Source organism: Hydra vulgaris, chromosome 03 (assembly GCF_038396675.1).
Source record: "Hydra vulgaris chromosome 03, alternate assembly HydraT2T_AEP".
NCBI lineage: Eukaryota > Metazoa > Cnidaria > Hydrozoa > Anthoathecata > Hydridae > Hydra > Hydra vulgaris.
Genome location: NC_088922.1, coordinates 21,390,001 through 21,406,182, shown reverse-complemented (window position 1 = coordinate 21,406,182; position 16,182 = coordinate 21,390,001). Strand labels below are relative to the sequence as shown.

Below are 16,182 nucleotides of genomic sequence, written 5' to 3'. Positions count from 1 at the left end.
GAGTATGAAGTTTGGAAATTAAATTATTTATCATTACCTTTTCCGTAACTCTTCATAATAACATGTAAAACATGGTAAACATGTTTACTTTAAAATTTTATTAAAAACAATTTACACTTATTAATTTATTAATAAATATAAAAAATTATCATTTCTGAGTATACAGCGGAGAAAATAGAATTAGCCTCACCATGTGCTGATCCAATATTTTGTAAATCTGTAAACAAGTTTGTGCGGTACAACTTTTGTATCCACACACATATAATTACTGTTACAAACAACAACTTTTTAGATTATAATATAGCATAATTAAATTGCGGAACATTTGATAAAACCATAAAATGTATAATACTTGATATTTGCGGTAACAAATAGAATTAGCCTCATCAATAATTATTTTCAGTTTACTTGTATATTTTGATCTGGTGATACGCATTTGTGAGTTAGTTTTTTATTATTATTTGTAAGTTAAACAAAGACTGTGAAATCAGTGCTCATAAAGTTTTTAACATTTGGTTTTTGATACCTTTATTTGAAATGGGACGTGGTAAGCGTTTAATGAATGAAGAATTAGCAGTAATCAAAGCATACAAAGATACAGGCTTATCTAATCGGGAAATTGCAAAGAAAATTAAAAGATCTCCAAAAGTGGTTAAAAATTACTTCAAGATTGGCGTTAATTATGGAGCCTATAAGGGAAGTGGTGGCAAACGTAAAATTGATAATCGTACTAAACGAGTTATTGTACGTCGTGCTGCTGCTCAGCACATGACTGCATCTCAAATTCGTGCTGATTTACAATTACCTATATCTGTTCAACGTGTGAGACAAATCTTACATGAAGATCCAAACACAGTTTGGAAAAAGCGTAAACCAAAACCAAAACTTACTGCTCGTCATAAAAAAGTTAGATTACAATTTGCGAAAGAACACATGTCTTGGCAAGAAGAGTGGCATCAAGTTCTCTTCAGTGATGAAAAAAAGTTCAATCTAGATGGTCCTGATGGCTATCAATATTACTGGCACGATCTTCGAAAAGAGAAAGAAACTCGGATGAGTCGTAACTTTGGGGGTGGAAATGTTATGGTTTGGGGGGCTTTTTCCTTTGCTGGAAAACTTCCACTGGCATGGATTTCAACAAAAATGAATTCACAGGACTACATTGACTTATTAGAAATAAGTTTACTTGAACATGGTGAGGAATTGATGGGTGAAACTTTCACTTTCCAACAAGATAATGCTACTATCCATAATTCAAAGCTTACAAAAGCTTGGTTTAGAGAAAAAAATATTCACGTAATGGAATGGCCCGCACGTAGTCCAGACCTTAACCCAATTGAAAATCTATGGGGAATACTTTCTAGAAAGGTTTATGAAAATGGTAAGCAATTTGAATGCACTTTGGAGCTGAAAACTCGTATCAGAGAAGCTTGGAATGAAATATCTATAGAAACTATCCAAAATCTTGTGACTAGTATGTCAAACCGCATATTTGAAGTCATTAAAAATTCAGGAAGCTATACTAAATACTAAATGAGCAAAAAAACAAAATATTTTCTTTATTTTTTGTATATAACGCTAATGAGGCTAATTCTATTTTCTCCACAAATTGAATATTTTTAATTTTTTTTTCCATTTGGAATTAATTAAGCATACCAATTTATAAACTTTTTAGTTGTAGTAGAAGTAACAAGAAATAAAGTAGATTTCATAATTGTTTACCTGCAATTTTTGTTAAATTAGAACAAAAAATAAAGGTGAGGCTAATTCTATTTTCTCCGCTGTAGTTTTATGGTTTAGCATCTAAAAACGATGTGGAAAATTTAAAATCATGACATCATATAGTAAAGGTAACAACGTATGAATCAACGTTTACTTGCTTCTAAGGACGCTACTAGGGGAGCATGTAAAAAAAAGTTAAATTTCAAACGAGCATAACTTTTAAAATATTCCGATTTATTTGAAACAACTTTGGAGAACTCTTTCAACCGTAGCTAACTATATTTGTTCCAAAAATTAGGTTTTTAGAGATAGTGGGTATTTTTTTGAATTTTTGTTGTTGTTTTGACATGGAATTACCCAAATGAGACAACTAGACCGTGGTTTTTACAACGCGTTTTATAATACGTCCGCGTCTCAGTTTCTAAATCAGCCTAATATTTTAAAAATATTTCCAAGGAAATCCCAAGTTAAAAAAAAATCTATTTGTTTCCTAAAAAGTTGTTGATTTTAAAATGACGTATTTAAAAAAAAATCTCTTAAATGTAAATGTTAAAATTATATACTAAATGATTTAATATACTAAATGACTACAAAGTCATGAATATTCTCAAACCAGATGATATTAACTTCATAAAATCATGTTCTAACAATGACCAATTGATTACTTTTCTTGATGAAAAAAGCTCGGATATTTTAAATTGGACTGATAATTTCGGAAGAACTATTCTTCATCATATTATTGGCAGCAGTGGAAATTTAGCATGTGTTCAGCTATTGCTAAAAAAAAACGGTAAACAGATTTACAAGTTTTTAAAAGTGAAAGTATATATACAGAGTTGAAATATTATAGGAAATCCAATAGTCATATTTACAGTTTTTAATAACTACTCTGTCTAACAAAAGTTTGGTAATTAGCAAAATTCTAAACATCTGTAATTGGTTAAAAACTTTATAAATTGTTAAATCATAGCATTTGTACTATAACCTCATTTCTACCTTAAGGGAATTAAAGATAAACATTTGTACTATGCCCTCAAATTGAATATTTGAAGTATACCCCCATTTCTACTTTAGAGGAATTTATATAGAAAAATATTTTTATTTTTATTTACATCAGGTAAAATTAAACATGTTTACTTAATCAATTTTATTATTTTGTTTTAATGTCTAATGTGTTTTGAGATATTGCAAGAAAAGAAAATTTTCAAAGCATTAATCATTAGACAATTTCTGAAAATGATGCAGATTCAGAAAACTTTTTTTACTGTGCTTATTGTTAAAGCTGAGTATTCAGCTAGTATGTGAAGACTTTGAATATTAAAAACATCATGAAATCTTTAAATATTTCTTCTAAATTAAAGAAAGGTTATATAAACTATCGTGTAAATTTGATTATAAAGCAGTAAGTATTTTTAAAAAAACTACACTAAAATGGTTTTTAGGTTTTAGTACTAACATTTAAACTAGTTTTTCACTATAGTGCACCATAATTGCATTTATGCATGATACACAAAAATAAAAAAAAACTGGTAACCAAAACCTTTAATTATGTTTATTTCACGCCTCATTTTTATAAAGCAAGAAGTAATATAAAGTGCTTCTATATCATTGTCTCTAGAATAAGATTTATATATTGTTATTTATAACAATAAATATTTTTTTTAGCTGACCCAAATGCAGTTTCAGAAATTGATGACAAATGCTCAGTGAGACTTATATTATTTCAAAATTTTTTTCATATTGTTGTTTCAATTAAGACTTTTTTATATAATGATGCTATCTGCATTGTCTTAATAAAGCATAACATACAAAAATCAGGTGTAAAAAAAATCTGATTTCTGTTTTAATATATTTAGACACCTCTTCACTATGCTGTAAAAACTAATAATCTTGCATGTGTAATTGCTTTGTTGGATCATGGTGCTAAAATAGATATAAAAAATAGTAAGGGACAGCGTGCTATTGATCTTGCTGTAGAATGTCACTCAACAGATTGTATTAATTATCTTCATTCTATTTATGGTATGTGTATACTGTATAGGGATTGATCGAACTAATAACTTAGTTATTTATAATTTAAAAAAGTTAATTTTATAATAACATAATTCTATTGTTTAATACAACTGTCATGTTGATAGACACCAGTTTTATTATATATTTATTTAAGAACTAGTTACTTTTTTGACAGCTTATTAACCAAGTTAACCTTAACAAGGTATTCGGCTAATGCTCATTTGGCTAGTGTTACTAAAAAATATATAAAACACAATTATAAGTTGTCTTTTTTAAAACCATCTCATTGATATATTTGTCAAAGCCTTCCAATATTTTTCACCTCCTTAAAAATTTGAAGCAACAAGGAAAACTCACCAGTTTAGTTATTCATTTGTTTACATTTAATTTCCATATTAACTTTTAAAAATTAAAAATTTGTTTTCTTATTAACCCTGTAAATGATAACATATGGTATTATATTTTTCAAGTTTTTTCCTGTAAATGGTTACAAAAAAATTTTTTTTTAATGGTTTGTTACAAAAATTTTCCCTTATTTTAAAATTTTATTTTTATTTATAATCTAAATTTTTTTTAATATTGTTTTCATTGTTACTGATAATTTAAAATCCATGTGTTAATAATCTGATAAACTAACAGGAGTTGGCAGGAGTAAATGAGTGCAAGAGCAGAGAAAAGCTCTTGTAAATTAAACATGGTTAGCCATGCAAGTTGCTCCTCTAAACAGCTTTTTACGAGAGCTTTCGGTTTTTGTGCAAGCATTCTGTTTATTCATTAAATAAATTGCTTATTAAATGAAAAGTTTGATTTTATACTTGTTAATTTTATACTTATTAATGTTACAAGAATATATATGTAACAAGCGTCGTTTATTAACCTGTGATAAAATTCCTTATACAAGCATCAATAAAAAAATTATAATGCCACAATTTAGTGTGTAATAATTTTATATTATATCTATGAGTTTGTGGAAAATGAAAAAAAAGCAGTTATAACATTCAAAAAAAATGTTTTACTTTTTCAAATGTATTTTTAAAAATGTTTAATATTACAAACTGAATTTTAAATATCTTTTTTTTAAATTTCTTAGTCAATGCTATTTCTTTCTATATAGGAAGACAGAGCATTGCCTATAAAAAAGATTATTGACGGAATATAGTCCATGATAGGGCAAATCCGCATAACTAGCATTGGATAATACCGCATACCTGCCCTACAAATTTTTTTATTTAAGCAGATTTTGGGCTCATTTTAGTATAAAGTATTATTCATGTTTTTTGTAATGTCAATGATAGACATTACAAAAATGTTGGATTTTAGAATTATTAATATCCATTATAGTAGTCAATTCTGGTTACGCAGATTTGCAGTATCCTCGACAATAATCTCAATTTACTTTTTCATAGTGACATTTTTACAAGAAACTAATTTTTTATTTAAGAAACTAATCAGTTAGTCCAATCTAATTAAAAACATTTGCATTTCAATTGGTGATCTTTTTAATTTTTTTTTTTTTTTTGAAATACCTGTGCCTTTAAAAAAGCTCTGCAGTTTATTATGCAATATTTGTTTATTTTTTAGATGACATTTTATCTTAGCTACAGGATGGTCTTTTTTAAGTTAACCTGCATGATTTAAAAAGTTCATTTTTTTCTGCTATTTAAATTAAAATAAAAATAGTAAAAAGAATGCTTTGAATAAATACTTAATAATTTGAATTAAAATTTGATAAAATAATTAAAAAAAACTGTTAAAAGCATTTTTCATAAAAATTGAACAACTAAACAAAAAATTTTTTTTTTTTTGGCAAGCTTTTTTTTATGCGCTCACCAAAGTTTTTGCCGGCGTGTGGGGAAGCGCAAAAAGACTTAAGCACGAAAGCGCTGGCTAAACAGAGAAGGCTGCTATAGTAATTTTACACCATATTTCACACCATGGATTTTAGAAAAAAAATCTCTCTTCACTACATATCATATATAGTGCAATGGTTTTATAACTTTTTAACTTTTTCTTTTCAAACACATATTATGTGTTTGAAAAAGATAAAGAAAAGAAAAAGTTATTTTTTTACTAATTCTACTAAAGCATTGTATTATACTTATGTAATATTTATATTCACATTTATAATACTAAAATTCTGTTTTACCAAAAATTAAACAATCGTTGCAGTATAAAATAAGCCATTTGTATAGTTAAAATATAATTTCAAGCACTAAAAAAAAATCAATAACTGTTACAAAAAGTAAATAAATAATTGAATTTTGTAAGCAAAAAAAGTCAATCTGAAACTCAAATTTTTTTTTTTAAATCTATGTAGTTTGCACAAGAATTTTTTATTTTTCTAATCAATATCTAAAAATTGAGAAAAAAAGAAAGTGGTTTATATTTATAAAAAACTTATACTCTTACTAGAGCCATAAATTGCTCCCATAAATCTCTTTAGGGAAGTGTGGGCGAGGGCAAGAACTAAAGCTTTTGCTTTCTGTCGGACCTGATTTACCATCATCACTTATTACTTTTTATTTATTAGATTGAAGGAGCAAGCAGAGAAAACAGATTCACATCCACTTATTACTTACATTCCATTTAGAAATACAATAACTAATAATATCTTTTACAAAATGGTTTAAAATTTAAACCTCTCAGTTCTACCAGGGGCATTGTGGGGATTAAACTCAAAAGTTCTTGCTAATTGCTCTACCACTACACCTCTACTGCATTTTATGTATCAATGGTTTTTTTAAAAGCTATTACTTTTACTCCATATAATTTAAAATCTAGATTATAGTAATAGAATATTTGTTTCTATAATAAATAAAAATTATTTGTAAGGTTATTACTGATTCAAAGTCATGATTGATTTTAGAAGTTCATTAGGTTTGACTCATATTTTGATTTGAAAAGATTGCTGTTATAAAAGTTCTTGAATATGAAAGTTTAACTTCTTGAATTTCTCGAAAAACTCTTGAATATGAAAATTAAAAAATAAAAGATTAACTTGCATCTCATCATATACTTATTAAGTAAGATTGCTGCTTGTAATCTATCTTTAATTTTAAATACTTGTAATTATTTAACTAGTAACAGATAACTAAGGAATGCAAATTTTGACGAAAATAAAAAAATCGGAATTTGGAATTCGAAATAAAATTTTTTTAGAGTTCATTCGAATTCCGAAAATATTTTAAATTTTTTTATGTCTATAAAAATAATAAAAATAACTTATTTGAGACAATTCATTGTTATTTATTGCATAAAAAATACTTTCTTTAAAAATAAAAATGTAACATAAAATTATACCAAGTTCAATTAGTACAGACACATTCTAATATGGTATATCATTTAATAATAATAAATATAAAATTATTGTTTTATTTGCCTAAAATATGCCTTGAGGAAGCAGAGATCACTTAAAGCTGCGTCTCCGAGTCTTGTTCGAACTTTACAAAAGTTACCAGCAATTGAGAAGGCTCACTCAGACTCCATGCTCGATGGCGGAATCAAAATCAAATATGAATAGACGGACTCTAATATTTTGCCACAAACGCCGTTCTCTTCAAAGAATTTCATTTCAGATTTAATTTTTGAAATTAAGTTCCTATTTATTATTTTTTGAGTTGAGTTGGACCTTATGTTGGATGATAAATTCAATTGAATTTTGTTCTCCGACTTTTGCATTAATGTTAAGGGCTTAGTTTGTTTTTCCAACATCACTTCTATCACATTGTCAGCTTCTGACTGCTCGCCTGAGGAATTTTCCATGTTAGTGTTAAATATCAATCTTTGTGCAAAGTTTTCGATAACTTTGGCTATTGTTTTTTTTAATGGTCTAGTGAAGATGCATGAATCTCACTTTTTCCACCATTGTGTAAATACTGAAGAGTTCCAGACACATTAGTTTGTCTTTGGCTTATTCGGTCTTCTAATTTCTTCTCTAATTTAATGAAAGTTCGTCAGATCCAAAATTCTCAAGCATAAAAGAAAATGCCACATCAGCAGAAAGCAGATTTGCATCTTCTCGACAAAGGGCTTCAACAGTAAGCTTCACTGGGAGAAGTGCAGAGATAATGTTTTTAACCAACAAAATTTCAGCATCTAGAATAATGTTATCAGATGCAATGTCAATCAATGCTTTTCTAACACAGCTTTTTAGCTTTTTAAACCTTTTAAGCATTTTGACTAAGCATGGAATAGCTTAGTCAAAATAGCTAGTTCTAGTGTCCATAATAAGTTTCAATTGTTTTTACAAAATTTTGTTTCACGTATACTTGAAGAATATCATTTGATGTTCTTGAAAAACGAAATTTCTTTACAATTGAACAAACCTTTTTATGAGAAAACTAAATCCAAATTCTTCAGTCTCAACAAGCTCAGCTTCATTATAAGTTTGTTCAATCAAGCCAACATTTTCATCTTCAATGTATTCCTCATCCGATTCATCGAAATCGCTTACTTGATCTTCTACACTAACATTTTCTGTATATGTATGAGCCACCAATTCAGTTGTATTCGAATTATTATATAGAACATCAATTACAGCTAAATGTATTGCATATGCGAAGCACAACTGCTGATTACATGGTAAATGCTGTCTAACTTTTTGCATCACAGTTGCCCTGTAATATCTTTATCAATATTTAGATTGTTGTATTGCAATGTGGTTTTCAGAGCTGTAATGCATTTCTCTGCAGGGAAACGTCCTTCAACAGGTACTAAACCTAAGTTCCAAAACTGTTTCTTGCCATGGACATTCACATTTAAATAATATCGGTTTCTTGAAGATGTCTATTCATCTAGAGTTAAGCAAAATCTTGTTCTATCTTTTTCTAAATTTATAAAATCCTGCATCATTTTAGCCTGCTTTTTTTGTGCGTATTCTAAAACCATTTTACGAATCAAGTTAGGTGATTTTGGTAATACATAATCTTGAGCGCCTCTAGCCAAAAACAAATATCTCAAATCGATAGATGTACAGAAAACTTTTAATGGCATATATCTAAGGCACACATTTGTGATATGATTGCAGATAGTGATTCATCTTTTTTGTTGAATAAATAGTTTGTAATCATCATTTTTGATGTGCTAATAGTCATCATTTTTGATGCTTTCTAGACCTTCATCTTGCACGGCATCCCATTTTAATACATTAATATTGTGTATTGTTCTTAAATGCGTGTGCTGCTGTGTTGTCATTAAACCAGTGGTTTTTACTATTTCATAACATATTTTACATTTTGCTGTTAGTTTTTTTGATCCTCTTAAAAAAATGAATCCAAACAGAATTTTGATTTTTACATTGCTTTGTGTATTCCGAATAAATTTCCTTAGAAGACAGTTTAGGATGTACTGTAGAAAATAATTTAACTTGTTAAGCAAAACAAAATTAAAAATAAATAACTATCAAATAATATTTTTAAATTAAAACTGCTATTATTCCTGCTATTTATTGCTTACCTATTTAAAAAATATTGATCCAAATAAGTCAATGCACACCGCACTCCTATAAGCAAATCTCAACACTGTTGAAAATTGTAAAATATAAGACATGTGGGTATAAAATGAAGACATGAAACCATTAACTGCAATAACGTAATAACGCAATAACACAATAAGCAATTCTCAACAAATTATTACATGTGGATATGAAACGAAGACATGAAACCATTAACTGCTATTTAGGAATATTTTCTCTGTCTACTTGTATTTTGCAGGATAACTGTAATTTACAATTGTTTTCTTTATTTCTTCTTATAGAATTAGAATGTAGAATATTTGTGTGTACAGAAACAAAAACACAATTTAAAAGTTGGAGAGAGCATGAAAAAATAAACTTTAATTTGCTTAAAAAATTTTTGGAATTCGAAACTATATTGTGAAAACAAATTCCGGAATTCTCGAATTTTGAATTTCGAGATGCAATTCCTACAGATAACAAATTGTATTAAATTACTAACTCAAATGTAAATGAAATTATCAAATTAAAAATGAAGATTTTCATTAAAACTTTGTTTTTTTTGAAAAACTCAAATGTATGAATAAAGAACTGATTTAAGTTAACAATTTCAATTTAATTAATTTGTATTTATAAATATTGTTTTTAGATTTAATACGTATGTTATTTACATTAATATGTATGTTATTTACATTACATTATATTTGTGAGTAATTTTAATATTAGTAATTATTTAATAATTTTATTTTAAAACCAAAATTGAAAAAAAAACAACCTTAAAATTCTTTAACAATAAAACTAAATAAATTTTTTGCTCTTTTTATCATTCTTCTACCACTGGTAGAAAGAGCAATGGTAGAAATGGTAGAAAGAGCAAAAATCTACAGGATTTCTACCAAAATTAAATAGAAGGTTTTAGAAGGAGCTACCACAGGACTTCTACCACAATTAAATTAAGGGTTTTTTTTATATCAGAGTTTTCCTATTCCTAGGTAAGGATTAGCCCATGTGGCCAAAAATGAATATTGCTCCCATTTATTTTCACTTAAGAAGTAAATAGTTGCATTATTATAAAAAAAAATTGGATTTTTTTTCTTTTATGCATTATAAGAAGCAACAATAGGTTGCAAATGGTTGCAATAAGGTGGCAAATCATGTTAAGGACATTATAGAATTTTTTAAGTTCTTGGATTTTCTATATCTGGTGCCTGTGAATAATGTGTTTTTCAGTGTGATATATACAACCCATAGAGGTTGGGCAAACCTTTTACCATATTTTGTTGACAAAAAATTTAAAAAATTATTTTAAATTTCTTATTTTTAATCTCAACAAAAGTTAAAAAAGGTTTTATTTGCAGTTAATTTAATGGTTTTGGCTTTTAGACAACATGGATGTGTTGGACAAAAGTGGCATAATTTGTTGTCAAATTATGCCACTTTTGTACTTTGCGTACTCTCAAAGCTAACAATTTATATATATATATATATATATATATATATATATATATATATATATATATATATATATATATATATATATATATATATATATATATATATATATATATATATATGCGCGTGTATATATGTATTTATATATATAAATATAATATATATATATATATATATATGTATATATATATATATGTATATATATATATATGTATATATATATATATATATATATATATATATATATATATATATATATATATAGTATATATATGTATATATATGTATATATAAATATATATATATATATATTATATATAATATATATATATATATGTAATATATATAAATATATATATATATATATTTATATATATATATGTTATATATATAAATATATATATATTTATATATATATATGTATATATATATATATATATATATATACATCGGTTTAAGAGTATCTTTTCTAATTTAGCATTTTTGGCCATTATTAAAAGTAATTTTTGGGTATAAGTTTTTTATTAGGGTCATAAAGTACATCACACTAGAAGTATAATCATTTGCTCTCTTGCACAGAGATTTTCATTCGCTTTTGAATTTAAATGGCTTTAAATCTCTGCGTGGAAGCCAATAATATTTTAAAGTTATATTTAGTTTGATTTACTGAATGGATAAGTACATCATAGTAAATTTACCTATAAATCAAAACAACCAGTTAAGTTAACTATTAAATTAATATACTCAAAGACTAGCAAAAGTTTGCCGTATAAATGTTTCTATTTATATCTTGTATGTTGTAAAAACATAATAAGCTTTTACCTTTTAACAAGTAATCTTAGAGTTGCCAGATGTCCGGCTTTTATGGAGTAGAGTACAGGGCCAAACCTGTAAAACAAATTTTTTTACTGTGTTCTCCATCATAAAAGCCTGACATCTGTCAACCCTAAGTAATCACAAATAGAATATAAAAAATGTGATACCTTTTTTTAAATATTTTCATTTATTCATAGAATTCTCTTATTCAAATAATTTTGCAATTGAAATTTGAAATTAAAAAAAAATTCGAAAAGTTTAAAAGAATTTTAATGCTCATTAATTATAAATTTGATTGCAGCAGCGTTCGTTGTTCTTATTGGCATAGCGAGGATCATTCCTGAAAGTTAAATGTATATCTAGCTACAGTAACAATATTTAGATTTAGAACATAGTGCAAGTGAGGAAGAAAGCTTTATTTAAATTGTAAACATTTTAAATAGTTAATTATTTTTTGTTTCTTGAAAGTAGTTTTAAAAGTAGAAACATTCTATTTCAAACATTAAGCCATTCAAACATTAAGCTAAACATTCTATTTCAAACATTGTCAATGTTAAACCAAAAATTAAATTATAAAATATTTAAATTACTTTAGATAAATTATTTTACTTGTTGTTCAAAGAAATTTTTTTCCAAATAAATAATTTAGGCATATAATTAAACTTAATAAAATATAATTCAATTTATTAAACTAAATTTTTTCAATTTCTTTTTAATGCAAAACAATTTGAATGAAAAAATTAACTATACTTAAATTTTTAATTGTATGCTAGATCAAGAAACAATAAATTATAATATCTTACTTGTTTGGTCTATAGATTATAGACTCGTATGGTCTAGAGGCATGTTTTTGTGCAAATATGATGTTTAAAGTTGTATGACAATAATCTTTTAATTTATTAATTAGAACAATTGTATTTACTAACTTCGTTTTATTTTAAACGTGTTTTATGTTGTTAATGTTATAAACTTTATAAAACAGCATTATAACAGCACCACGAAGTTGTTTTATGTTAACACATTCTTTATATCGTCAAAAGAACTTTGCAGTTTATTTTATACTGTTGTTTGATAGCTTTTAACAATAACAATTCAATACTCTTTAAAAATAACATTTTTTATTGTCAGTATGAATGTATTAAACAGTTTTCTATAACTAATTAAAATGGTTTAAATATTGTAATACTTTTGTTTTTTCTTTTACTTTTTAAGTATCATGTTAAGTAAAACAATTACTAAAAGTAATATGGTAATATCAAATACCTTACTTGCTCACTACATTATAACTCGCTTATTTCATTATAACTGCAACTTTAAATTATAACTTAAGCTGAAAATTATAACAGTAACTTGGACTATTTTAAACCCCGTCAAACAAGAATATTATAAAATAATATTTAAATATGTGAGATATCATGTTGAAAAAACAAGACAATTACCAACTAATGTACAAATGATACAATTTTATACTAACGCAAACCGCCCTCCCTTACGGCAAAGCATTGCCAGAGATGAGGGGTAGGAATGGGGTGGGGTGGGGGTTTAGGAATTAGGGTTGGCATTTGGCAATGTTGACCTAACTGCGACCTAAAAGTGTTTGAGTTCGCCAAAGTATTGCCGACCTTGTTTTGCCAATTGGATGCCGACCTCTAATAGTTTGAGGTTGGCAATTTATTGCTAACCCAATTTTTCCTTATTCTGAGAGTTTTATATATATATATATATATATCATCCCTCGGAAAAATGAGGTCAGCAATAAATTCCCAACCTAAAACTGTTGTAGGTCAGCATTAGGTCAGCAAAAAAAATTTGACACAAAGAGGTTACCATAAAACAATTTAAACACTTTAAAGTTGGCAGTTCAAACACTTTAAAGTCGGCAGTTAGGTTGGCATTGCTGAAAGCTGTATTTTAATGTTTTAAGAACCACACACCATTGAGGCAAAAGTTTAAATCACAAATACATAAAATATGCTCATTATTTACAAATGTCATTCAGATTAATTAATTCAGATTAAAAAAAAAAAAATTTTAACATTTAAAAAAAAAACTTTTTTATTAAAATTTAGAATTTATGAAAATATTTAGCGAAAGAAGTATAACTTGTCTATTGTTTTAATGCAACTTTAATAAACTTAAAAAAAAAGTTATGACTTTGATTTATCAGTAACATAATGGCTTTAATAACATGACTTTATAATAAGGAGCAGTTATAATAATAATAATAATAACAATAATAATAGTAATAATAATAATAATAATAATAATAATAATAATAATAATAATAATAATAATAACAATAATAATAATAATAATAATAGTAATAGATAGATTTATAATAACATGACTTTATAATAAGGAGCAGATAACAAAGAGAAAACTAAAAGAATATAAAATTACAACAAAATTTATTTATAAGTATTAAGTGATGTAATAAAAAAAGCTACATAGTGAACAAAAAATATATTTTTATATTTTTTTTTATTCTGTAGCTTCCTTTTTACCAAATTAAGTATGAAATACAATATAAAAAATAAAATAAAAATATGATTAAGATTTCATCCTAAGCCCCTTCAGATGAAACTGATGTCATGATATCTGAATGAATTAATTTACATATTAACAAAATCAGGGGTCGAAATAAGTGTCGGACATCTGCGCCCCCAGACTGTTTTTGAGACCTGATTCATGGGGGCAACCAACCATTGTTTATTATTACTGAAAAAATGAACATTGGTTTCTTGGCCTCCTCTTAGTGCAGCAGATTAGCATAACATTTGTGCAAAAGTGGATAAAAGCATGAAACTTTTTTTACACGTAGAAAATAAGTATACAATAGGATACATAAGATATGGTGGCACCTTGAGTTAGTTGGATCTCGTTTTTAAAAATCAAAATTGGATTTTGTGTTTATAACAAAACGCAGACCAGATATATTTGACCACAAGGGCATTTTATGAAACATTTATATAATTTTCTATATATATATATATATATATATATATATATATATATATATATATATATATATATATATATATATATATATATATATATATATATATATATATATATATCGAATAAATTTTTCTGTTTATAAATAATCTTGTTTTTATTTAAATTAATGCTATCAGTTATATATCCAAGAACTTCTGGTCTGCGTTTTTTAAATCGCGAAACTTATTTTGCTTAGTTAAACAAAGACGTAAAATAGGTATTTATACTAGCCTGTGGAGAAGCTTCGAAATTTGTAATGCATTCGGTTTTTGATTAATCAATTCAAGATTCAATTCGAATTTAAAAAAATGATTTAAGTTTTTTGAATTCTTACTTGTTTTGATTTTGTCAGGCTTGCGGAGCCACCCAATTTTTTTCACGGCTCTGCTCCGGCTCCGGCTCCCAGCAAAAACTCGATTCCGGCTTCTCATAACGTCAATAGAAGAATAAGATTTAAAAGTATACCTTGCCGTCTATTCATATATTTTTTAATGAATGTAAAATAAACTATTACATTTTTTTGAAGAATCAGTCTTCTTCATGTATCCTTTCATTTCATACTTGCAAATTTATGCCTTTGCCTAGTCATTTCTACAAAATTTTTTCAACAAATTTTTTAGCATCAAATTTCGAATTCAAAATGTTTTCTCATTTTTTTTTCTGTCAATACACACTCAAGTCAAATGTACACTTTATTCATTCGAAGAAAAACCATGCTATCAATCAAATCCGATTCCATATGACTTCTTTGGTCCGAAGTCAGAAATTTTAGGCCAGAAAACACCCGCTCCACGATGACTTGCGTCATATGAAGAGCAGAAGCAATCTGGCATGCTTTCTGGATCAACTCGGGAAACAGCTTTATTCCGTCCAAAACAGTTTTGCACTTCGAATTTCCATCATCCTTTTTCTTCATGATCTGTTAAGCAAGCTTTGGCAAACTTTGAATAGCCTCTCGGAATTCTTTTTCCTGCAATCGTTTATGACTAACAATGTCTTGGCTGCACTGCTCGCTTTTTTGCTTCCGAGCACGTTCCATTCGAATTCACATCCTTTTTCTGGTACTCATTTCCTCGGATTCCTCTTTATTTTCCAAACCGCTTCCACTACTCTTGCTAGAGTCATTTCTATGATGACCAATTCCACTCCCCTCGCTTTCGAACTTCTTTTGCTCATTGAGCTTTTTATGGATCTTCCACAGAGTGACTTCAGCAACCAACTGAAATATTGTAAAGCATTTTAAATTTTTTTAAATTTCAAACAAATTATAATCTATCATATTCTTGCAGTGAGGAAAGTAGAATGTCAAAAAGTAAAGTTAAATGAAACAGTATTTTGAATTTCATTAAAAGTACGTAACTTCAAATTCCAATTTTTGTTTAAAAAAATAATAGATTGAAAACTGACATAAAAAACCTGTTGTTCTTCTCCAAGAAGGCATTGATATTGCACATCTACAAAGACAGCAGCACAAAAAAGGGATTATTGAACAAAAGTGATTCCCAAAATCAGATGTCTTGAATTCACCAGAAACTAGTTCCTCCTTCAGAATTTCCCAAATGTAAATAAAGTTCTCAGGTGTGAGATCCTGACTCTGGAATCATTGAGTTGCGACTGCTGGTTTTTCGAGGATTTTTGCAAGTTCCTCTATTTGCTTCCACTCGTAATTTAGAAGCGTAAAGTCACGGGTTTTAAATTCCGCTTCCAGTGCATTCAGGACATCACGCATC

At 27.0% G+C, this 16,182-nt stretch overlaps 1 protein-coding gene across 2 annotated transcripts in view; it reads left to right on the top strand.

Moving 5' to 3' along the window:
• Window positions 1-1,973: 1,973 nt before the first annotated feature.
• Window positions 1,974-16,182, top strand: part of LOC101236587 (leucine-rich repeat serine/threonine-protein kinase 1) — a 216,950-nt gene continuing 202,741 nt past the window's right edge. The window contains exons 1-3 of one of the 2 annotated variants that reach the window (XM_065792620.1): window positions 1,974-2,512; window positions 3,388-3,428; window positions 3,579-3,744. In XM_065792620.1, coding sequence (XP_065648692.1) covers window positions 2,320-2,512; window positions 3,388-3,428; window positions 3,579-3,744 — 400 coding nt within the window. In that variant the 5' untranslated portion in view covers window positions 1,974-2,319. The remainder of the gene's footprint in view (window positions 2,513-3,387; window positions 3,429-3,578; window positions 3,745-16,182) is intronic. The other variant, XM_065792621.1, reaches the window with a different exon arrangement.